The sequence below is a fragment of the Columba livia genome, chromosome 1, assembly GCF_036013475.1.
Source record: "Columba livia isolate bColLiv1 breed racing homer chromosome 1, bColLiv1.pat.W.v2, whole genome shotgun sequence".
Classification (NCBI taxonomy): domain Eukaryota; kingdom Metazoa; phylum Chordata; class Aves; order Columbiformes; family Columbidae; genus Columba; species Columba livia.
In genome coordinates this window covers 158,060,313-158,084,770 of record NC_088602.1, presented here as the reverse complement: position 1 = coordinate 158,084,770, position 24,458 = coordinate 158,060,313, and the positions used below count along the sequence as shown (strand labels likewise).

Below are 24,458 nucleotides of genomic sequence, written 5' to 3'. Positions count from 1 at the left end.
ACGAGAAGGACTTCTGTGTTTAAACATGAGGATTCTCCTAAAACCTTCTCTCTCTGCTAAAGTAACGCCTAACTAGTCAAGACTGTGGCATGCCAAGTAACAGGCTACATGAGCTAAATATTTACTGTATATAGTTCAGCTTCTTCTGGAGGAATCTCATACTTCTTTCCCATGAAGTACTTATGAAAAGAGACTCCATAAACAGGTGGTGAACAGCTCATGTTGCAAGTTGTAGTTTGGTTTTTTTGTGTGTGGTGTTTGTTTGTTTTTGTTTAAACTGGGAGAAATGGTAGATAAGCGAGAATGGGAACCTTACAAACATAACCGTGCACTTCAAATACTTTCTAAAGTGCCTGCAACAGTAATATATTCTTATATCTATCATTTGCATTTATTTATTATGCGTTTTGTGAATTTCAGTCTGAATCCAAGCTCTTCAATGGCTCTGAGAAGGACATTTCTTTATCTTCAAGCAAGCTTACAAAAAAAGAATCTCTCAAGGTGAATTCATTTCCAAGTAACTCCTCATGGACTATAAATGCATTCACATAGTTTTACCTTATTCTCTAACAAGAAGATAAAAATGCCGACTAGTGATGAGACCTCTATGAAACATTTTAAGTGTTGTGGGAAGTAATGGTATTTATTCTCTTCAAATCTTATTGTACTGTCACCTGAGTATGGGCTTCTATAATGCGATCTTTAAGATGGCACAAGATTATAGGATAACTCGGAAGATTTTAGAATAATTCAGGTTGGCAGGGACCTCAAGACATGCAATGAAATGACAAATTGAATTACCAAAACTACAATCTGCATGCAGCACCTGTGTTTTTTCTACTGCTTTCTTCCCCCTGTGTTGTAACAGGGCTAAACTGCACTGTTTGGCAGATGTCATGTCAGGAGAAACATAAAATTATTTGCCTCTAAAAGAGGGAGATATGTTGCTGCACCTTGCTATTGGGGAGGGAAAGTAATTGGTGGATAAATACTACTGATCAGATAACGTACCTGTAAATATGGATCTGGCCCAAATTTGGTTTGGGACTTCATACCAGGAAGGGAAGGGGGCTGGTTGGTTGGTTGGTTTTTCCCCTGTGATTCTGATTTTCAAAGTCCTCAGTCTTTAAAGCAAATTGCAGAAGAATCTGGAATTGGCTATGTAGTAGCTGCTCTTGAAATAGAGCAAGAGACAGTTGTTCACACCTTGAAGTCAAATACTGTCTTTTAAAGCTTCTTCTCTGTATCTGGATTGCAAATTGAATTTAGCAGGTTTTTCTTCAGCTTATATTGATAGTTGGTTTCATGCTCTTATTGCTGGTTTATGGCTGTGGCATTGTAAATATTTTTTTATTATTATTTACAGGTTCAGAAGAAAAATTACAGAGAAGAAAAGAAGAGAGCCACAAAGGAATTACTTAGCACAATCACAGACCCATCAGTTATTGTTATGGCTGACTGGCTGAAGGTCAGAATGCAAGTGTGGAACTGGAGTTGAAGATGTAGCAGCTGCTTGCTTCTTTTTGACTAGAATAGAAAAGGCTCAATCTTTTACTTGCTGTTAATGATTTTCTACAAGCACAACAGCCCCTGATTGCATCCCAGGCTCTCTGTGCTCAGATCCCAGGAGAATAACAGAGGAGCCAGGCTCCACTTACTGCAGTCACCATAGTCACATGCATCTTGTGTGTATAGCCATTAACTTCAGATGAGTTGGCTTTACGGTTCTTATTTTGTCCTTTTTATTTTACATTTTGAATTGAAGTTCTGTTATGTCTGTAACTGTAGTGAAAATGGTTCAGTCACATTAGATATTTGAGTACAGGTTTCTCTGCATACTTCTTCCTGGTAATTTTCCTTTCTTAGGAACTAACTGTTCTCTAATACTAGTGCAAAATGTGAAGAATTAATTTCTCAAAGACAGCAGTCAGTGTCATCAACAGTAGTGCAGTACATACACTTGTATATAATTCCTTAAACTTGTAAATATATTCCTTGGAAATTGTACAAGAAAAAAAGATCTGTTACCAATTTTTATACTTAGCTTAGCTGGAAAAAGTTTCTTCAGTTTTTGCAAAAATCAATGTAAACAGGCTAAAATTTTGCTCAGAGGTCAAGTTGGCATTCAGTCCTACAGACACACAAGTAATTAAAATCTAGAAATGACAGAATTGATGCAAGCAATCTAATCAGATATGCAAATTCAGGGACTTAATAGGATCTTATATTTCACATATGGACTGAAGCTAACAGCTGTCACAACAGTTTTTATCTAAGAAATCCAGATATATCTGAGTTATTTTGTGAATACCCTATTTTTCTTATCAGATGTTTTGCCCTGTTTTCAGAGGAGCTCTGTTTCCAAAGATTATTGTGTCTTCATGCTAGTGATAAAATATGTTTCAGATAGGAAAATTCATGAAGGTTACAGATGACCTGCCATACTTGACGTATCTGGATGTGTGTATACCCATTTGTAGAATAAGTATTCATCAAGAAAGAATGGAAAAGTGAGCATTGAAATTTTACCTTTTTATTGTCTTTGCTAAACCTGGGTAAACTTTCGATAGCCCTGCTAAACTTCACTTGAAATAAAAACTAATAAATAATTTCAGTTTTCCTTTTGTTAAGAGGTGTGGTTTTGGTATTGGCTTCTGTGAGCTAAAACTGTAACTATTTATCTTCTAGATTCGTGGTACCTTGAAAAGCTGGACCAAGCTGTGGTGTGTACTGAAACCAGGAGTGTTGCTTGTTTACAAAACCCCAAAAAATGGCCAGTGGGTAGGAACAGTGCTCCTGAACGCTTGTGAACTCATTGAGAGGCCTTCTAAAAAAGATGGCTTTTGTTTCAAACTTTTTCATCCTTTGGAGCAGTCCATATGGGCTATAAAGGTTAGTGGTAGTATATATGGTTCTTAACGAATTACTAGCATTAGCCAGCTATGAGTGAAAATAACCTTAATGAAAAGCTGAACTGCATTTTCTGTTATAACTTCAATGGTTTGTTTATTCTGAATATAAGCCTTCAACATCTGGTTACTCTTCATCATGAAAAGTATTTGATTTATGCTGCTCTGTGTACTGAAGTAGCTTCAGAGGTGTGGTGTGCATAGTGATACCTTTAAAAAAGTTAATGCTGTCACTGGCAATCATGCAAGTGGAGGGAATGGGTGTATAATGTTGTATTTTACGTCAGTCGAACCTGAGGAATTCAGGAGAGAAGTGATTTGCCAAAATGGAAGAGTTGAGATGTGTTATAAACATTTCTTGGCTTCCAGCCCTATATTGATGTAATAAAATGTCAGCCTAGTTCAATGTACTTTTAAGAACAGAAATTCAGATTACTTCCTTGTGCAACAATAGCTTATACTGCAACTTGTTAGACAATTGTGTTCCTTTTTGGCTACAATTTTAGGAAGATAAATGTTTTCCTTCAGTTCTGATGCGTGTCTGCTTTGTTAAGCATGGCATAATATTGTGACCAGCTCTTATCTGTAGGTGTTGAAAAGCACAATGTGTTCTGCACAGCAAAGGTTTATTTCAGTTTCTCCTAAGAATCTTTAATGTTTGCTATTACTCATTGTTTATACTCTAGTAAACAAATGATTGTAGTCCTTGTTTTGTGTTTGCATATGGAGAGGGGCTGCGGAAGCACAGCACAAGTGAACATATTTAACTCCTGAAATGGCATCTCGCTTTAGATTAAATTACTGTACAATATTAGGGTCCTTGTCATAATAAATTAATTATGCCCTCTGCAATATATAGTTTCTGAATCTTAAACTGATATAGATGTACTGTCATATCTGTAGAATATGCTGCATTGATTTTGTCTTGCTTATCTCAGACTGGGAAGTCAGTCAGCTAGTATAATTCCTGATGGCTTTTTGTGGTCTTTCTGAATTGTTATTGTTATCAATGTTATCTAAATTTACCAAATCTAGATCAAATCTTTTGAACAGTTTTATTTTAATATTGCTTCGGAGGGCTTTTCACTAATTTAGTGGTGATCTCACATTTGCAGAACACAAACTTCATATACTTTTTCAAAGCTATAGGGTTTGGTGTTGATGTGATTTAATTATTTATGATCATGTATACATACATTGCAAAGTGGTGGCCTGTCTACAGAAGATCACAAATCAGTCTTATATTTCTTTATTGCTTGGCAATGAGAAATGGATTTGTTTGTTTTTTTAACTAGATATTTAGAATTTAGAGGACATGTCCCACCAGATTTTTACTTTTTTAAGGTAGGTCAAATTTTGAACCTGAACAAGTTGATATTGTCCATTCTAAATGTGCTGAGAGCTGGAGTGGCGTTTGTTCATTTTGGTTTGGCTATTTGCAGTTGAGAATTACTGGATTTAATTAGATGAAAGGCCTTGAAGTTTGAAACCTTGTTTACCTAGTCAATTATAATGTCCTAGTTACAGATTTATTATGATAAGGCAAACTTTCATAAGCATCACAGCAATTGACCGATTTACAGAGTAGATTTACCGGAATGAGCCTGAAGTCTAAGGCAAAATGAGCCTTGTTTGCAATCAGTGCAGGAAGATGACATTGCGAGAAACATTTACACAGGTACAAATACTGCGGGAGATTTTCTCACTTGGACACACTTCCCGTAGTGTGTCCTTCTGGCAGGCTGCAAATTCTCTTCTGCAGTAGTTTGTGGCCAGTCACTTCACATGCTCTCTTAAGCCTGTTGCTGTGGTCTTTGATGTTCCTCCTGCACTCTCAGGTAGCTGATGCACCTGGTTCCGTCTTCCTCATGTGCCCAGTCCTGATGCCGTTTCAGTTTACTGAAATTAATAACTAGAATAGATACTTCAAATAATTTTTAAGTAGTAGATTTAGTCAAGCGTGACTGCTCATCAGGTTTTATCACTTTCTCTGAATGTTCATGGCATTTGAGTTTTATTGGCATGAATATTCTATAGGAAGTTAACTTCAAAGTTGTTTTAATCCAGTGGGTTTTTTTAACTTGCCCATTACTTGGTATTGGCGTAGCTGTACCATCATTCTGTCAGGAACACACAGTTCAAATAAAGTCATGTAACAAGTGGAAAATAATGTGTCTCTTGTACAGAACACTAACATACTGAAAATTGATTTTGAAACCACAGTGGGTGATACCAAAGAAAAATGTCCGGTGCTTTTGGAACAGTAAACAATCAGAGGAAATCAAGATCCACAAGTAGTTTTTCCAAAATAAGTCAACCTACTTAAATGTTAGCTGCAAATTATTCGTTCAGTTTTATTCAGCATATTGTCAAAGCACCTAAGGGAGCATAGCTTTCTTGCATCAAAAAGAAAAACCCAAACACCAAAACCACACTTGCTCTCTACCGAGATGAAGTACCGAGTAAGCCGTGTACCCTGCGTGCCCACAGCAGAACCCTAAAGGGGAGATCTCATGGGCAGAGGTCTTGCCCTCAGCCCGTGTCCTGTGACCTGGGAGTTTGGAGGACTAGTGATGGCCAAGGCCCTTGCACAGCACCCGTGCACCCAGGTGCTGCGGTCCCCTCCCTGCAGCCCCCCAAAACCTCTCCCACCCCTGCCTGGGGCTGGCTGGGGGGTGCTCATGCCTGGGTTGTCCCTCCTGGCCCTTCTTACCCAGCAACTCCTAATCCCTGTAATGCTACTTCACCAAACACTTTTCGTAGGCACAACTTCCTGCTCACTTGGAGGGGGACTGAGGTTTGGAATCTGGTTTCTAACACCTCAGTTGCTGTTCCTGTTGTTTACTGACTTTTCAGGAGCTTCTGAACATCATTTACACCAGCACTAGCTTGCCTGTATTGATATTTAAGTGCCACCAAGACTCCACTTTACTTGCCTCTTGCCCTCAGAAATGTTCTGGCTGTTTCATTTGCTTGCTTCTAAAATATCTGCCTTTATCTGCTTTTGCTCAAAACTTCTGCTGGCTTTCCAGTTCCCTCTTCTAAGCCTCGTACTGACTTTTCATTAGGCTTCTCTGGGGGAAATCATTCAAGACCAAGATGTGTTAACTCATCAGTTAGGCAGGCTTAACCCAGCTTTCAATGATAGCTTCAAGTATGTTTAATACAGCCCTCTTTGCCTACCAGTTGTCTTAAAGTTACCATAGGTAAACTTTTTTTGAAGGGACTTTAAAGTGGTTGTTCAGCATTTTATTCCAAAATGAAGCTCAAGAGAAATGGAAAGGTCTTTTGGATTTTTTTTCTTTTAATTTGTGAAATAGTGAAAATTAAACTTGGCCATTTGACAACCTCTCTGTCTTTTGGTTGAACGTGATGTCATGGTGTCCTGCTGATACCCTTTATAGAGAGACTTAAGCATCTAAATATCTTTTATGGACTTGGGTATCATGTATATATTTTTTTTTCTTATTTAAATGCCAAGCCTACTGTTAGGCACCTAAATATTTTGTGGACTTGACTACTGGATAGGTAGAGAGGTTGAAGGGGAAGGAGAAAGGATGAGTTGGTTTCTATAGCAATACATAGGGTTTGGGTGGGAGGAATTATTTCCATTTTATTTAAATATCAATTGACTTAACCTGTCTTCTGAAGACAGGCAGAAGTCATGCCATTCTGGAGCACAGATGCTGCTGAGACACTGAACACATTGTCACATAAAATAAGGGTGAAATGGATGTCACATAAAATAAGGATGAAAAGGGGGTTTGGTTTGCCCCTGTGTCTCTCTGCGAGGAACTGTAGCATCCTTGTAGGAGCTGAGATGAACCTTCACTCTCATCACGAACAAATGGGGCTGGAGAGGGGCAAGACTGTTGTATGGATGTGGGGTATTCTACTAGGCAACATTTATTGTAAATCAATGCTCTTAAACCACCCCACAGACAGATCTTTTGGTTTGCTCGCTTTCAGTTTCAGCTCTTCAGCTGAAATACTGAGCTGAAGAGGAACACCTTGTCCCTTGTGATCTCTCTACACCCACCTGCAGGAATCCCTGTTCAGTGATGGTGATTCCCCTGTGGTGTTCCTTTTGATGCTTTTGTCATCTTTCTATAAATAGCATCAGCAGAGCGTTTCCAAATTACTATGCCAAGCCTGATTTACAAGAAAAAAACAACAATAAAAATATTAGAATCCCAAAGACCGTTCTTTTTAAAGCAGGGTTGAATTGGGAGCCATACTTAGAATGAAGTTTTTGAAGAAGAGATACAGTAAAAGAGGGCTGTCCATCTTTCCATTCATGTCTTCATTAGATGTTGCTGAGTGACAGTAAATAGCTCTGCAGTGTGTCAGCTTGTTATTACATTGAATGGTAAACTGTAAAACTGAATTAAAATATCTGATGCTGTTGCTTGTTTTGTCTATCTCAAGGGTCCCAAGGGTGAAGCAGTTGGTTCTATAACTCAGCCATTGCCCAGCAGTTACTTGATCATCCGAGCCGCTTCAGAATCAGATGGTAAATAGATATTTCAATGGTTTTCCACAGTTACAGCAATTACTTATTAGAAAGGGATGGCTTTAGTTATCTTACCATGTCTATTGTATCACTGTGATTGCAGTTTCATCATTGTTAAGGTTCCCCTTAAGTCAGTGCATTCGATTGTGTTAGTACTGGTAATTTTTCAGTGCTATTAAAGGAGAATTTTGACCTGAATAAACTCTCATAGAACTCCTTGCAGTTTCCTTGCATTGGCTGGGTAGGGGGAAGGGGTTATATCAGATTTAACTGTATTAATGTATGTCTAAATTCTCAAGCTAGTTCTTTTCTGAACTGCTAATGTGGGCATTCTTTCTAATGAAAGCACTTGCCTGTTACGAAGTGTAGCAGTTGCAGAGAGTTCTAGCAGTAAAAATTCCCTTAAAATATAGTTTCATAACACCCTTTGTTACTGGGAAGGTGGTGGTAGATATCAGTGCAAGGTTACAATGTGGAAACAAAATTTCTGACTGTTGTGTAACCTTTTTAGCAGCTGCTTTCCTTTTACTGGTTAATAAAGTATACCCCTGCAGACTTTAAAAATAGGACTCTATTTCCCTTCTGTATTGGAACATGGATTAGATACATGAAAATGGTGAGATAAGGAGTGGAAGGAACACACATTTGTGTAGTTACTTTTTTACAACAACAAAAAAAATAGCATGTCTGCTATTTTATATTGAAATGGCATTTAAATGCTGTCTTTATAGCCACTTCTCCAGACTGCTGTTATATTGCGTGAGCAAATGTTGCCAACTGATGCAGTTACTTAGTTTTCAAAACTGGAGCAGGGCTGCAGGCAACTTGAGGAATTCAATGGTTGGGAAACATACTTGCATTAAGGAAGAAAAACTGGAATATGCTCTAACAGAATCATGATTTACCTTGCTCATCCTACCCTGAAGCATCCCTTGTACCAGAGCTGGGTAGTTGTGAGTTGTTTTTATGTCCCCGCCAGATAATGAAATCCAATGCATGTAATGTGGAACAACTCTGAAGTGTAAGCAGAGTCAAAAGGATTGTGGAATTAGGAAACAGAAGTTGTGTAGTTCAGTTAGATCCTTAATTTTTAATCTAATAATAAATCTGTCTTTAGGCAGGTGTTGGATGGATGCTTTGGAGCTGGCACTGAAGTGTTCAAGTCTCCTTAAACGTACAATGATTAGAGAAGGTAAAGAACACGATTTGAACTCTTCAGCAGACAGTACTCATGTCTCTCTCTATGGTCTGCTTCGTGCTAACAACTTGCACAGCGGAGAAAACTTACCGTAAGTGGATTAGTTACTAAACCTGATTGTCCTTTTGGCAGAACCTTGTAGTGATAACTTCTTCATTAGGAGAATCTTTTTCTAAGGTTGCAGTTCTTTTTGCTTCTGAATTCTCTTTATATGACTTATTTACACTGTGGTTTATGTTGTATGTGGATAAAACAAAAAAAAACCCACAATTTTTCAGTCCAAGTGGATACACAGGCAAGTTTGGCCCAAGGAACTCAAAGTTGAGTATCACATCAGTAAGTTTAAGTACCCAGTTACACTGTTAAAGTTTTCATTTTTTGTGTCTTGATGTTGGTCTATCTTGTTATCTTCACCTGAAAATAATAAGTTTAGTACATGTGACAAAAGTTGGGCTGTTCTTTGATTAAATAAATGAATAATTCAATCATTATTTAAATGGTTTCAGCATGTCTCAGCTTTGAATTGTCAGATGGATGAATAATGATTCAGCCACCTGTTAATATATGAAATTAAATGAACAAAAATTGACATTATCTGTGAAATAATCTGGTATCACCTAATGTCACAGTGCCCTTGAGTAAGTCTCTGTTTATTTCAATACATACTTTCAGACAGATTTTTGGGACCGTAAGCTTTTGTGGAAATATATTATTAAACAAGCATGAGGAATAAATAGTGTTTTCAAACACTTCAATTGTGGTGCCCAAGCACATTAGAAAATATAAAAAATTTAGTAATTTATTGGAAATCATTGGGTCTGAAGCTTGTGCTCTCTTTGTAATCTTCCACCACTTTGCTGTAGCTTCATGTGGATGCAAATTTATTTCAGATAATCTCTCCTACTCATGAAGATTTAGCTGCCCATTTTTTTGGAATGAGCAGGAATTTTGTACTGCTGTTAAGAGTACGTTTCTGTATTTGAGACAGAAGACCTGGACTGGAATAAATGTGTGGGTTTTTTTTCTGGCATAGATAGTCTGAGAAAAGCACAGAAATGGCAAATTATCGCCCCCAGCCCAGATTCAAGGCCCTATCCAGGTGACCAAGCAGGCTCAGCTACAGTTTTGCTCCTTCTGTTATCTCGTGGAAACAATAGAACTGTTGTCTACAATTCAGCTGGAGATCTGTACTCATGAATAATAGTTTAATATCAGCAGCTGGCCCAGATTACAATCACAGCAATTAGTTACAACTGTTAAGTCTAATTAAGACTAATGGTTTAATTAAGTAGATCTTTGGATATAGCATATTCTAAGAGTATTCAGTGCACTTAACTATATAAGCAACAAAACCTGCAGACCTACTTTTAATGGGATTGGCAGAAGAGGGAGAAGAAAGGTGAAAGCAATTTTAGCTTCAACTGAGAGCTAGCTTTTGTAATTACATTAATAGCAAGAGGAGTTCCAAAGAAAACATTGAACCAATACTTGAAGATGATTGCCTGAAAAATAGGGATGAAGAAAAATTGGAGACATTCAGTCCTTTTTTTTTTTTAGCCTCAGCCTTTACTAATACTAGTAGAACTTAGGCTGCCTGGTCCTCTGAGTTGAAGGACCTAAGGGCAGGAACAGTGACTTCTCATTTGTGGGCACTGAAATTTTAAGAGACCAGTTGTCTCAGCTGAATGTTTATAAGTCCATGCAGCCTGATGGGATTCATCCTAGAGTACTGAAGGAGCCTAGTGGATGTTATGGTAGGACCCCTCTTGATCATGTACCAAAGGTCTTGGGAGTCTGGGAAGGTCTCCACTGACTGGAAGCTGGCCGGTATCATTCCAGTTTATGAGACCGTGAGGGAAGACCCAGGAGGCTACAGACCTGTTAGTCCAATCTCAGTACCTGGAAAAATTGTGGAGAAGATCATACTGGGTGCTATTGAAAGAACAATGCAATCATCAGGCACAGTCGACATGGGTTCACAAAGGGAAAGTCCTGTTTATCTAATTTGGTATCCTTCTGTGATAAACTCACCTGCGCAGTGGGTGAAGGGAAGGTGGTGGATGTGGTTTTTCTGGATTTTAGTAAGGCTTTTGATACTGTCTCTCACAGCATCTTTCTGGACAAGTTATCCAGCTGTGAGATGAGCAGGTTCATGATGTGCTAGATGAAGAACTGGCAGAAGGGCAGAGTTCAGAGGGACGTAGTGAACGGGGCTACATCTGATTGATGACCAGTCACCACTGGTGTTACTCAGGGCTCAATCCTAGGACCTGTTCTGTTCAATATTTTTATCTAATGATATGGATGCAGGTGCTGAATGCACCATTAGCAAGTTTGCTGATGATACCAAACTGAAAGGTGCTGTTGACCCTCTCAAGCATAAGAGACCTTGCAGAGGGATCTAGATAGATTGAAGCATTGGACAATTACAAATGGCATGAAATTTAACTAGAACAAATGCCAGATTCTGCACCTAGGATGGAGTAATGCCAGGCACAGGAATGAATTGGGAGAGGAGCGGCTGGAGAGCAGCCCTGCAGAAAGGAACCTGGGGGTGCTGGTCAACAGCAGCTCAGCATGAGCCAGCTGAGTGTGTCCTGGCAGCCCAGAGGGCAAACTGCATCCTGGGGTGCATCAAACAGCACTACCAGCCTGTCAAAAGATTATATTGCTGTATTCAGTGTTGATGGGGCCTCACCTTGAGCTGTGTGTGCAGTTCTGGGCCCCGTAATTTAAGGAGCGTGTTAAAGTCCTTTAATGTGTCCAGAGGGCAAAAGCTGGTGAAAGGTCTGGAAGGAATGTCCTATTAGGAGCAGCTGAGGGCTTTGAGTTTGTCTACTTTGTAGAAAAGGAGACTAAGGGACAACCTCATTGTTCTTTCCAGCTTCCTGAGGAGGAGAAGCAGAGAGGGAGGTGCTGATCTCCTCTCCCTGGGGCCCAGGGATAGAACATGTGGGGATGGTTCAAAGCTGCATCAGGAGAGGTTTAGACTGGACATTAAGAAGCATCTCTTTGCCAAGAGGATGGTCAGACACTGCATCAGGCCTCCTAGAGAAGTGCTTGATGCCCCAAGCCTGTCAGCATTTAAGAGATATTCAGACAATGCTTTTAATAATGGCCTTTAACTTTTGTTCAGCCCCGAACTGGTCAAGCAGTTGGACTAGAAGACCATTGTAAGTCACATCCAATGAAACTGTTCTAAACTTGATGCATTTGACAGTTCAATGAGAAGAGAACATTCTAGATGTTTCCGGTGAAGCTAGTTTGGCATTGTTGCCAGATCAAGCTTGATATTGGCAATTTTAGTGTGTATTTTATTAAGATCCTGGTTTGGAAACATGAAGTTATTGTGTGAAGTTGAAGATTCATTTAGCCTTTATTTTTTGTAGGTTAAACGACAGTGAAATTGAAAGGCATCACTTTAAAGATCAAGATATGTACTCTGACAAGTCTGATAAGGAAAATGACCATGACCACGAGGAATCTGATAACGATGGATTGGGCAAAAGTGAAGAAAGTGATAGTGACACATCAGAGCGACAGGATGATTCTTATGTTGATCCAGAACCAATTGATATCAAGGAAACTACTTATGTAGAACAGAGTCCTGAAGAACTTGGAGAGGTAAAAGTGCTATTGATGTAGTTAACAAGTAGATTCTCCAAATAGAAAGCTGATATTTTAGGGCTCGGACTACACTTGAAAGATGACTTGCAGGATTGGCTTTCATATTTTCAGCAATAATATGGGGAAAAAGTTCTGTTCATCCATGTGCTGTTCAGCTTTGGCACTCTTGTGCTTTTGTCTGAGGTTTGACAGACATAATGAGATCATCTGGAATATTGCTTGGACAGAAGGTGCTCAGTTTGAAAGGGCCACCTGCACAAGAAGTCGTCCGTGTCTACCCATTCTTTGTTTTTTATTAACTTACTCCTTTTTTATGTTGAGTAAAAATCTTCAAGTTAGGATTTTCATACAAGCTGACACCTCTGTTCTTCTACTGCAAGAAAGGAGTTAAGCAGCTGTAGGGTCTACAGAGTTCAGTGGAAGGCTTGCTGTGTTTTGATGTCACCTTGCCTTCTCATACGATGCCCCAGAGCTGCCATTCCACTTCTGCAGATTGTCTTACATATCTACACAGGCAAATGTGACAGAGATTTGTACGTTTTATTTGCTGTAAAGGTACCAAAAAACTTAGTAACAGAAATCAAGATGGGTTTTTTCACAAATCTCACCTTTCTTCTCAAGTACTAACTGTAAGATTTTTTTCTTTCATACCTATGGAATGTACTTTGTGCTTTTATTGCTTTCTAGTATTGTTTCTAGGAGAAGCAGTAGTTTTGGAAAAGCTGAGGAGTTTAAGTTGCAAACAATTCTTGTGTGTTTTAGAGCTGTTCTGGAAAGATAAATGCTTTTCCTATAACTTTTGCTTTTGATTTCAGAAACTATAAGGAAGAGTATCTCCCTTCTTCTTGGACAGAAAGGAGCATATTGGATTGTGGCTGCTGGTTTTGCTCAGTTACCCCTAAGGAGTGGTTTTCTTTAAGGAAAACCCCTGGTGCTGTTGACTGGTCAAGGCAGTGAAAACCATAAACGTGGCAGCTTTCATCATGGGAGAAAGCTGTTAGAATGAACAGCCCTTTGCTGTATAAATCTTGTACGTGAGGACACAGGATCATGGGCTTGATGCCTAAGAAAGGACTAAGGGAGGATTTCTGAACAACATTCTACATCAAAGTTTTTTGGTTTAGGGCTGGTGAGAACAAATGCAGTTTTTCACAGAATCACAGAATGTTAGTTTTTTAATGCTGAATAATATTTCTATCATGCTTCATTAAGGATACGTGTGTTTAGAGAAATCTGATTTTTCTCCCATAGTTGCTTATCATCTCTGAGTGGTTAATTTTAAATATCGGTTTTCCATTCTCATTAGATTCTTAGAATGTGTTGACCTGTCATCTGGAGGATTATTTTCTTTCTCCTTTCTGTAAGCAGTTTTTTGTTCACCCTAGGCAGGGGAGGCTGCTCAGACAGAAGTAGTGTCAGAAGAAAACAAAAGTCTCATCTGGACGCTACTGAAGCAAGTCCGGCCTGGAATGGACTTGTCCAAGGTCGTACTGCCTACGTTTATCTTGGAACCTCGTTCTTTCCTGGACAAGCTGTCTGATTACTACTACCATGCAGACTTCTTGTCCGAGTGAGTCAATCCTATCTCTGGTTTTCATTCTTTTCGTTTTTTAAACTAAGATGGGGTAACCGTGTATACTGAAATGTTTGATCTGGTCTCCGTAACAACATCGGAGACTGCTTAGAGACTGAATGTTTTATCTGACAGTGTATCAGTCATCAGATATCCTTGTTTTTTGAAAGGCGACTGCTTGACAGCTCATACGGTACATCTTGAAGTCGGGCCGCTCTTAGTAATTTCATAGCAGTTGCGTTGCAGACATCTCTGGTTTAGCTTTTGGACTGGCTAGAAGACTTCTCAAAATTCTGTTTGTTTTTTTTTTTCTCTAGGAGGTATATTTAAAATGGTAAAACAGTACTAGTTAACCTTTTTAATACAGTATTAACTTCCATTCACATATATTGTTGCCTACTCAAATGTAGCTAATAAAGACTGTAAATTTAAATATTATTCAACTCTGAGTTCTGTATGTGAGTAGGCCTGTTCTCTAAAGTAGTGTCTTATAAATGGGAGAACTTCAAAGGGTATGGGACAGGATTTAATGTTACAAAGAACAGACTCAGTTATGGAAATAAGATTTCCAATTTTTTGTTTGATTTCCATTTTCACACAATTATTTGAAAAATCTGAATTTGATATCAAGCTGCAGTGCAGTACAGCTGTGGTACCGCAAATCACAAAACCTTTGTTTCAGTCAGCTCCTAGATTCAAGATATATCACAACGATTGATAGTGTGTTAAAACTGAAACAATACTAATATTTGTTCTGTGGGTTCTGTTTGTTTCATAGAGCTGCTCTTGAAGAGAATGCTTACAACCGCCTGAAAAAAGTAGTGAAATGGTATTTGTCGGGATTCTACAAAAAGCCAAAGGTGTCCTCTCATATATTCTGTTGTCTTTACTTTAGTCACTGTGTCTTGCTTGAGGGCTTAGGGATGTTCTGGAGTAAGTTTTTCTTTAAAAACCGTATTGTTAAGCATTTTTTAAAAGCAAATTTAAATTTTCATTATTTACACAAATGCTTCATGGACTTTTTTGGTCCCTAACCATGCTTAAAATATACTACAGTGAATTGTTTTACTCCCTTGGAGTAGAAGTTGAACTAAACATTTTGTGATAAAGTTGAACCAGTTCTATGCTTACTATTCTTCAGTGATATAACAACATGCTGCAGTTGGAGGATTAATATTTCCACTACTTCATTTAGCTTAAATACTTCTTATAGTCATTCTGCTGGGAAACAGTATTGAAAAAATAAAAGTACTTACTACCTAACTTCAGAAAAAAGGTCTGTAATAATTCTCCTACCAAAAAATGTTACATTCTGTTTATCCCTATGTGTAGCCTGGAATAGTTTAGCAGATATACTAGGTCTGTACCTGTTTCCTTAGAATGAAGAGCAGAGTAATTGAGCCTAACATTCCAATTATGAAATCAGGTACAATATACTTTAGCATATATATTATGATTTTTTTGTGTGTGTGCATTTTCAGTGACAGACCGATAAAGTACTTTGTGAGTTCTCTGCCTGCATTGTGTGGTTACTCTCTGTTCTATTGTTGTTCAGGGACTGAAAAAGCCGTACAATCCTATACTTGGTGAGACTTTCCGCTGCATGTGGATTCATCCAAGGACAAATAGCAAGACTTTTTACATTGCAGAACAGGTAGCTGCAATAACCACAACAACTATTTAAAAAAAAATGCACGTGTTGCATTTTTGTGTTAGCCAAACAATGTGGTAGTTTGAGAAAATGTATTTAAATGTATAAATATTATCCTAAAAGCTCTCCTCATGGACATAGTTTCCTCACAGATGTCTCTCTTTAGTGTATCTTTGTAGAGAGACAGAGAAAGCTGTTTCCAGCATTTTTGTTCCTTCTTCGTCCAGTAAAAGTCAGGTGCTAACTTTCTTTACTCTTGAAATTCAGTAAGTGTTTACTTGATCTTTACCTCTAAAGATTATAATCACATTTCATGTAAATTAACTGTATGTGCAGCTTGAATTTTGCATTCTGTTGTTATTAGCTATAAGGTTTATACTATATGGTCTGTTCTTTTTTTCTTTTTCTTTTTTTTTAAATACATATTTTTTTCAACAGGTATCACATCATCCTCCAATATCTGCCTTCTATGTTAGCAACCGCAAGGATGGTTTTTGCCTTAGTGGTAGCATTCTGGCCAAATCAAAATTCTATGGTAAATAATGTTTTTTTCAGTTGCACCCTTATTGGGGAGTATAAAATCAGTGCAAATGAACCGTGTTTTGTGGCTCAAAGAAGGCCGGTTGAAGAACTAGGGGCTTGATCACTGTATTGTCCTTCTCTTACAAAGTCTCTGCTGCTGGTCTTCTGAATTTTAATTGCTATTTTTGGAATATTTTTATTTTGAATCAGAGAAGCTGTGTATTATATTACAGTACCTTCACTAGACAGGAGAGATTGCTATGCTAAATATACTGCTTCCCTTTATTTTGTTGCTCAGTTATTAGGAAATGTTGACTGTTGTCTTGCAGGGTGAGCAATGTGATTTTTCTGTCTTTGAATTCCAGGGAATTCATTATCTGCCATACTAGATGGAGAAGGACGGCTAACATTCCTCAATAGGGGAGAAGATTATGTGATGACAATGCCATATGCTCATTGTAAAGGTAGTGGGTTTTTTTCATTCTCTAAATGGCAAAGTTATGAGAACAGAAGTTTATTATTCTAAATAGTTCCTTATTCTAAATGGTACACTGTGTTGGATTCGAGCTTGTCATCTGAGTATTCTGAACATGGGCAATGTTGGTGGCTCTAGACTTCCACGTATTTTATCAGGACAAAAATGCATCTGTTGTTTAAACAATCATCTACTTTTTGGCACAGAATTTTTTTTTCATTAATAGTAAAAGCATAGATATAACTATCTGTCATTACATGCTATTACTGAGTTGCTTTTTTTTTTTTTTTTTTCAAAGAACAGTTTTGAGCTTTCCCAATATTTTCCTCTAGCAAGCATAAAAGGCCATTTAGGATCTACACCTCACTGTGTGATTTGAGTGTAAATCATGACCATTTATCTTTGGTTTCACTATGGGAAATCAGTCAGTAGTTTTAAAACCTTCTGGAAGGTCAGTAGTAGTACAAATTACATTGCAGAATTGCTGATTTTTAAACTGTTATTTATTCAGGTTTATCTGCCCATATATTGTCTGCCAGAATTTCTTTCTATAAGCGTTATAGTCAGCAACTATAATATTTTCTTCATTTGAGATGTGTGAAAATCAGTTAGCAGAATTAGATAATTTGTGTTAATTTGGTAGACTTTTCTCTTTCCATTGTGCATGGGATGTTTGTAACATTTTGTTGAGATTTTTTTATGGCTTTGTTGACAAAAGTAATACTTAGCAATTAAGAAGTACGTAACATGTATACATACATTAAAGTCAAATAAGAGGAAGGAAAACTAGTGTGACTAATAAAGCTGATAGAGAGGGAGAAAGGTAGAAGAACATGCAGGGAAGGAGAATATGCATAATGAAAAAAACATATTTGCACATGTATCCACTGTATGTAAAATTTATTCAGTGTTTCAAATGCTGGATTGCAGGGGAAAGAGAGTGATAATGGGAAAGAACGTGTACTCAGCCTTGTCAATCCTGTACTTCCTAAAGTGTCTTGGGAGGTGATCAGTGTTGTCTTTTTGGTTGTCCATGATTGTCTTCACCTGTGGTCTGACTGTACACACTGTTTTGGTTCAAGTGACGTTTCTCTTTATTGTAGAGTTATTTTCCTGTCTTAACCTCAAAAGCTTCCCTCCTCCAGTCGTCTCCAATGAGACTAAATACCACCCTTGTCAGAGCCAGCAGCACGCTGCCAAAGATAGGTCTTCGTAAACCATTTTTCCTGGTTACCTATAATTAATTTAGATCATTTTGTTTCTGTTTGGGTTATCTTATTTGGCAGAAAGATCACGCTTGTCATTAGGAAAGGTCATCTGAAAAGATTATTTTTTTCCTCTGGCACAGATATGTTTACTCAAGGAATTGTGCCCAAAGAATTTAAGTTTTTTGCCTTGTTCAGTTACAAACACTCATTTTCACTGTCTTTTTTCACTTGCAGGAATTCTTTATGGCACAATGACCTTAGAGCTTGGGGGAACAGTCAACATCACCTGTGAGAAAACTGGCTACAGCGCAACAATTGAATTCAAACTCAAGGTTAGTAAATGCTGTGAGTAGGCACAAGAAGAAGAATGAGCATAACGATAATTAAAAGAAGATTATTAGGTCACTCCTTATATATGATCTGATTTAATATGGAATTGTCTTTTTGGAAACTGAGGAATTTTCATTTTAACTGCTACATATCCAGCTATGTGTATCTAGCAAATAGTGTTTTGGTTTTTGGTTGGTTGGTTTTAAAAAATCTTCATATATTGTCATCTCTTTTCTTAATGTGTTTCTCTGGGTCCAAAGGTTTTGATTGAAACACACAGTTCTGTCTTCATCTCTGGTGATAAGAGATGCAAACATATTGGTGCTTGTATGAATCTTAAGAACAATTCTAGTGGAGAAAAAGCAACGGTCTGTCTTATGTCCAACAGTGGCACCAGTGTGTGTCTAAGAAAGTGTAATATACCTTGGTATGTTCAGGGTCTTTTTAAACTCCTGAAGAGCCCTTGGAGAAGAACTCAGACCCAGGTTCCCCTCTTCCATTCTGGGTAAATTTAAGTTGCTTGTGACACCTTGAGTAAAGATGATGCAAAGGCTTTGGTGAATGTTTGTATGAGCCTAATGCCCCAGTGCTAAGCAACAGTTTACGTGGCCTATTTTTGCCAGCTGTGCGTGCCGTAGGAGCACCTCCCTGCTCACAAAAGCTAAACAAAGGTTTCTAAACTACTTATAGATGGCTTACACTTCTTAAAAATACATTTGCCGTCTTTGAGGCAGAAACTGATTTAACGCTGAACGGATAGTTGTTAAGAATTGTGCGTGTGGAGACTATATTCAGTTGAAATTATAAGGGGAACATTAAAGTTAGGAGGCTGTGTTAATTGATATTTTGCCTCATCAGCCCATGGGATACATGTGCAGACTATCAAAAAGGCCAAAAAAATCCCTGGCAGTCACTTTTGTTGTTGCTTCTGCAAGAGTTAATCTCTAGTAACAAATGGTCCTTGGCAAAGTAGTGAAATTACTTTAGCAAATGACTGTTTCCTCCAGGATATCATTGTGCCAGTGTTTTCTGCATAATTTTCCATTTTCTTTCCACATTTCTTAGACAATGCCTTTGTTCAGCAAATCTCTTAAGAAACAACGGCATGACAGAACAACTTACTATGGTTTTAGACTTGTTTGGGGGATTAAATAGCCAGAAACTATAATATTAAAAGCCATCTGCGCTGTTTACGTCACATTTCATAAATTCACTTTTTTCCTAAACACTAAATATAAATGCAAAAGAAATTTGCTATTACTATAAACATGAAAACATTTCTTTTTGGTTTGCAGCCTTTTTTGGGTAACAACGACAGTGTTAACCAAATATCAGGGAAAATTAAGCTTGGCAAAGAAGTTCTGGCTATTTTGGAGGGTCACTGGGTAAGTAGTGAGTGATGGTTTTTTATAAATTCAGACAGGTGAAAATATAACCTAGTTACAGAAAAGAGAGTTGATTAAGTACCACTTTTATAGAAAGTATCTCTTTAGAGTTAGACAGTCCTCAAGAAGGTATAGAATCAATATAGTGTTACTTGCAACTGTTAAAAGGTGGAAAAGTTGTGTACATTTGAGTAGTCCAGAAAGAAAATACATTTCAGCTCGTGAAATGTTTTTAGTATATGTGTTAGAACTGTGAAGAATTATTATGGCACCAGCACAAAATGTTTAAACTTGTTTCAGTTCTGGTGAGATGACACTGACACTGCTGGGTTTTGGACATGGTAATGGTTCCATTGCATCTGTTCCAAGTTAGAGCTAGCACAGAGTGCACAAAGTTAAAGTTAGAATATCTAATTATTCTTAACTACGTGCATCCAAAATAAAATAAATTCTCATTACGAAAATAAATGCTTATTCCTCCCTTGTATATTTTTGTGGCACTGTTTGAGATTATTACAATTAAGGTGACTGAATTATATATGTGCAACAGGACAGTGAAGTTACTATTAGCGACAAGAAGACAGATGTTTCAGAGACATTCTGGAACCCAACATCTGATATCAAGCAGCGTAGATTACCTAGATACACAGTGAAGTTTGAAGAGCAAGATGACTTTGAGTCAGAGAAGTAAGTTCACTTTAGAACCATGTATTAATATTTTGACAAAATAAAACTCATCACCTTCTACAAATTATGAGCAAATAATGATTTATTTCTTTCCTGTGTTTGCTGATACTGGTCTGTAAAACAAGAAAGCTACACTGTTAAATAGAAGACCATTATTTACCAGTCTTAAAATCATGGGAATTCTTGATGGACATGTAGCTAAAACATATTACAACATGGTAATATTCTGTTTAGCGGTTGGTCCATTTAATTACCCAATAATTAAGGAAATATTTATAATTATTTTTGTCAACCAGATTGTAACTCTCTGTATTGCTCGTTTGTCAGGCTTTGGCAACAAGTGACAAGAGCAATAAATAATAAAGACCAAACAGAAGCTACTCAAGAGAAATATGTTCTGGAAGAAGCTCAGAGAAAGAGTGCCAAAGAGAGGAAACTGAAGGGTGAAGAGTGGACATGCAAGCTGTTCGATCAGGATTCAGTCACAGGAGAATGGCACTACAAATATGCTGAGTGAGTCCTGAGGTGTTTGTAATAAAAACTGCTTTTTGAATGCTTGGTAGTGTTGCTGAGCCTCTTCCTGTAGTTTCAGGAACAAAAGACATCAGATATATGGCTGAGTTCAAGCTTGTGAAATACGCAGTGCTGCCTGATATTTATATATTTTAATTAATGTGAATAGTTTTTAGCTGAACTTGGTTGGCCCTTTCAGTGTTGAAAAGGCAGTGATTGCTAATGCAGCAAACCATGTTTTATGTAACCATTGCAATGGGCTTTTTCTGTTTTATCTTTACACTTATGTGTCTCTACCAATCTGTGTTATGTTCATGAGTTTCTTTGGCATGACATTTTGGGATGCATTGTGCTCCTTTCTCCTCCGCACCCAGACTGACCAGAGCAGCTACACAGATTGTCCCAGACTGAAAAATATGGTACATAGGGGCATACCAACTGGAAATCAGAAAATGTAGTGTCTGGAATCAGAAAAGCTTGTACTTAGTTGAACTGAGCTGTTTGTTATATGTTAGAATAACTGATTTACAGCAAAGGTTAATGCTGGGACCAGGTATCTCTGCTCAGCTGTCAAATACGCCCTGTGTACGTGAGCATCTGTGAATCTCTTTGTGTGACGATCTGGATCAGAAGATGAAGATGTAGCTGGGATGCATTCTGAGTTCTCACCAACTCTTAAAGTCAGCTTGGAGCTGAGCCCTTTACTAGTGATGGTTTTCACAGAACAACCACGTTCTGCTGATTCTTTTTCAATACCCAGCACACTTCTATATTGCAGGGGTTGTAAATATAAAATATCCAAAGATGATACACTCTTGAGTTAAGTAATTCTGAAGCCATGGATGCTGGAAGCATGTTCCCATGGCTGAACATGGGAACCCTTTACCTTTTTGTACAAGAACAGCAATATTTGGGCAGTGGCCTAAGTGCAGGTATAGTGAAGAGTACAAGAATCCTGAGTACTCTTCATGTCTCCCGCAAATTTGCAACTCAGAGGTTTCCCAGAACCAAGTAGAGATTCTGGGTATTTGGCAACCCTCAGTAGATTTATTTTCCATTAATTTCCTTGGATTCTTCTTAAGTTTGTGCAAACTTTCACCACTCAAGACATCCTGTAGCAGGAGACCCCTCAACTAGACTAAATGCTCTGTGAAACACCCTCTCTTGGTTTAAACTTTCCAGTGGTGTTGAAGCCTCTTCCTCTTAGCCGAGTTGTGAATAGTCCAGCTGAATGACTGCCCATCCTGTTGAACCCCGGGTAAAACCATCAGGAAACGTATTGCACTTTAAATCTGTCACATCTTAAAGCTGCAGTCTTATCTTGTTAATCTGTGTTTTTTCTTGTCTCCTTGTGGTTCAAGGATGAGCCACAGAAATTTCACTATGTGCTAGAAAGCAGCCTGTGCTCTCAGCAATCCCTGGAAGAAACTTATGTCTCCTTTTACGCTTGTAATGCCAGCTCACCACTGGGTCCATGTAGAGAGCAGTCTTTTGCACTTACTCTGAAAGATGTGTTCAGTGAGCTGTGGCATTTGTTAAGGTGTCTGGATTATGGATTTAGGCATCTGGATTACAGATACGAAAGACCTTTGGGAGTGCAACACTGAGTCCTTATCCAGTTACCTTAGATGACATTTAATGCAAGTCAGGTTAAGCTAAGATTTAAATGCAGGTCTATGCTCACAATATCTGAAACAGCTACGAACATTTTAAAAGGCATACAAGAGGAGATGAGAGGAAATCCACGCTTAATCTACTCTCACTAAAGCTGCGCATCAGAACGACCTTCGTGCAGCTGACTTGCAGTTTCTGTCCTGAAAAGGCTGCCATCAGTAGGGATGTCCATCTTTGGCTGCTTGTTGATCCCCACTGAGCTATATTTCTTTTGCTTGATTTGTTTTTCTGAATTCTGTATCAACCTGTACTTGGACAAGCACTCTTAAAAAATCAGAACAAGCAACCTGTGTGTAGCTCATTAGTGCCTCTTGAAACTAGTCTTGATTGCCATTGGCCACTTTGGGATGGAAGTATGTTTGAAGTGACTGATCCTTAACCTCTCCTTCATAGGCATCTTCAAAAGGAGGAAAAAAAAAAGGCATTTCAAAATAATAATAATTTTTAAAATCCTCTAATTTCTGTGTAGTTCTAAAATAATAACTTTACATTAAGCAGAAAATATCTCCGTGTTTGACAAATACATATCACTAGCCAGATAAATTCATAATGATATTGTTGCTTAATACAGTAGCTTGTGCTCTTACCAGCTGGCTGAGGGCTTGACCTGGATGTGTTTATTGCTTTGGCTCTCTTGACCCTTCAGGTTAGGACTGGGCTAGAAGTGGAAGATCAGATCATTTATTCTATGTCTGACTTCTGTACAGGGAGAGAGAGCTTTAACCTGTTCATACTGAATGGTTTTTGAGCAGGAAAATATTTCTTATTTAAATTGTTGTGGTATTAATCAATTATATTCACTTTGTCTAGTACCAGACCATGGGACCCTTTGAATGATATGGTCCAATTTGAAAAAGATGGCACCATCCAAACTAAAGTTCGACACCGGACACCAATGGTATGTTCCAGTTCTCTTAGCAGGGGCAGCAAGATCCAGGGACATGGCTATATTGCTTTATTTGTATAAAAGTCATCAAAGCATTGGGAACAATGGCACATACTATTATTATCCTACAAAAATGCAGTTTACTTTCTCCATAGTCTTTCATTTCAGTGTTGTGTCCTAAGTGGGAGAGATGACGTGATTGGGTGGGAATATAAAATATGCAAACTTGATCTCAACAGTTTAACTGGACTTCTCCCTTAAATGCAAAGATGCACAAACTTCAGACTGCTTTTAACTATTATTATTAGAATGTGCTGCTTTGCTACAGTTCTCATTCTTTGGAAATAATTCATAAGTTTATCAATTGTAGGTTAGTGTTCCAAAAATCAAACGAAAGCCAGCCAATCAGAAGAAAGGGGAATGTGGTTTCTCATCCCCGGAGCCTGATAACCAGGATTCCTCAGGGAGTGAAGGTAGGAAAAGATACATTTGTATACAGAAATAATAAATTTATCTGTCAGTGAAACAGAGTTCCCAAGCCACACATACTTTTCTTATCTCAGTGTTTTTATTATGAAATAATGCATGCTTGAGATCACTATTCTATCCAATGTGAAGCACATTCTGGAAAAACGAAGCAGAATGTCCCATGGTTTTAATTGCAAACTTTCCTGTCCTTTTAAACATCAGTATGCAGTGCAGGTGGGCTTAAGTGCTGCATGTATTTAGTACCTGGGCAGGGGGAAAAAGTGTATAAACTCTTATTTCTTAGAACAAGATGAATTGCTTTAATTTGTAGATCGGTGTGTTGCTAGAAGGCAGATTTTTGTTCTTGGTAATGCTGGCAGAAATTAAACAATACAGTGAGTGTATTAAGATATTTGAAGCACTTAACTTGTTGTCCTTGTGCACTATAGGAGACTGAAATAAAGCTTTAGTTTTCAATAGAAGCTTAGTTAGAAAACTCTCCTCATTTTTGCAGCTGGTTCAGTTTGTCTTTAGTACTTTGTTCCTTTTTGTGACTTAGCAGTCACTTCTGTGAATGACATCTGACTTGTTCTATCTTTCTAGCACAACTTCTGAAGCATAATACAAGAACAAGGAAAAAAGGGGCAGACCTTGGTGAACTGCAGAGTGCCATTGAATCTATAAAGGAAACACAGGAAGACATTAAGAGGTAATACTAAATAAAATGCTCTAAAATGGTTTAGAGCATGCTTATTTCCTAGCTTTTTTCCCTTGGAGGCTGGTGTGTATCTTCCTGCTTTACAGCCCTGATATTTTAAACTACCCTTCTTCCCAAATGT

The 24,458-nt window shown here is 38.0% G+C and overlaps 1 protein-coding gene across 12 annotated transcripts in view; it reads left to right on the top strand.

Moving 5' to 3' along the window:
* OSBPL8 (oxysterol binding protein like 8) overlaps positions 1–24,458 on the top strand; it is a 96,567-nt gene that overhangs the window by 68,139 nt on the left and 3,970 nt on the right. For all 12 annotated transcript variants that reach the window (XM_065040916.1, XM_065040901.1, XM_065040958.1 and 9 more), the window contains 18 exons: positions 421–501; positions 1,367–1,468; positions 2,689–2,892; positions 7,338–7,422; positions 8,540–8,711; positions 12,010–12,244; positions 13,633–13,817; positions 14,599–14,680; positions 15,376–15,474; positions 15,910–16,006; positions 16,359–16,457; positions 17,911–18,008; positions 19,302–19,391; positions 19,942–20,078; positions 20,406–20,591; positions 23,076–23,163; positions 23,522–23,624; positions 24,223–24,328. In XM_065040916.1, coding sequence (XP_064896988.1) covers positions 421–501; positions 1,367–1,468; positions 2,689–2,892; positions 7,338–7,422; positions 8,540–8,711; positions 12,010–12,244; positions 13,633–13,817; positions 14,599–14,680; positions 15,376–15,474; positions 15,910–16,006; positions 16,359–16,457; positions 17,911–18,008; positions 19,302–19,391; positions 19,942–20,078; positions 20,406–20,591; positions 23,076–23,163; positions 23,522–23,624; positions 24,223–24,328 — 2,249 coding nt within the window. The remainder of the gene's footprint in view (positions 1–420; positions 502–1,366; positions 1,469–2,688; positions 2,893–7,337; positions 7,423–8,539; positions 8,712–12,009; positions 12,245–13,632; positions 13,818–14,598; positions 14,681–15,375; positions 15,475–15,909; positions 16,007–16,358; positions 16,458–17,910; positions 18,009–19,301; positions 19,392–19,941; positions 20,079–20,405; positions 20,592–23,075; positions 23,164–23,521; positions 23,625–24,222; positions 24,329–24,458) is intronic.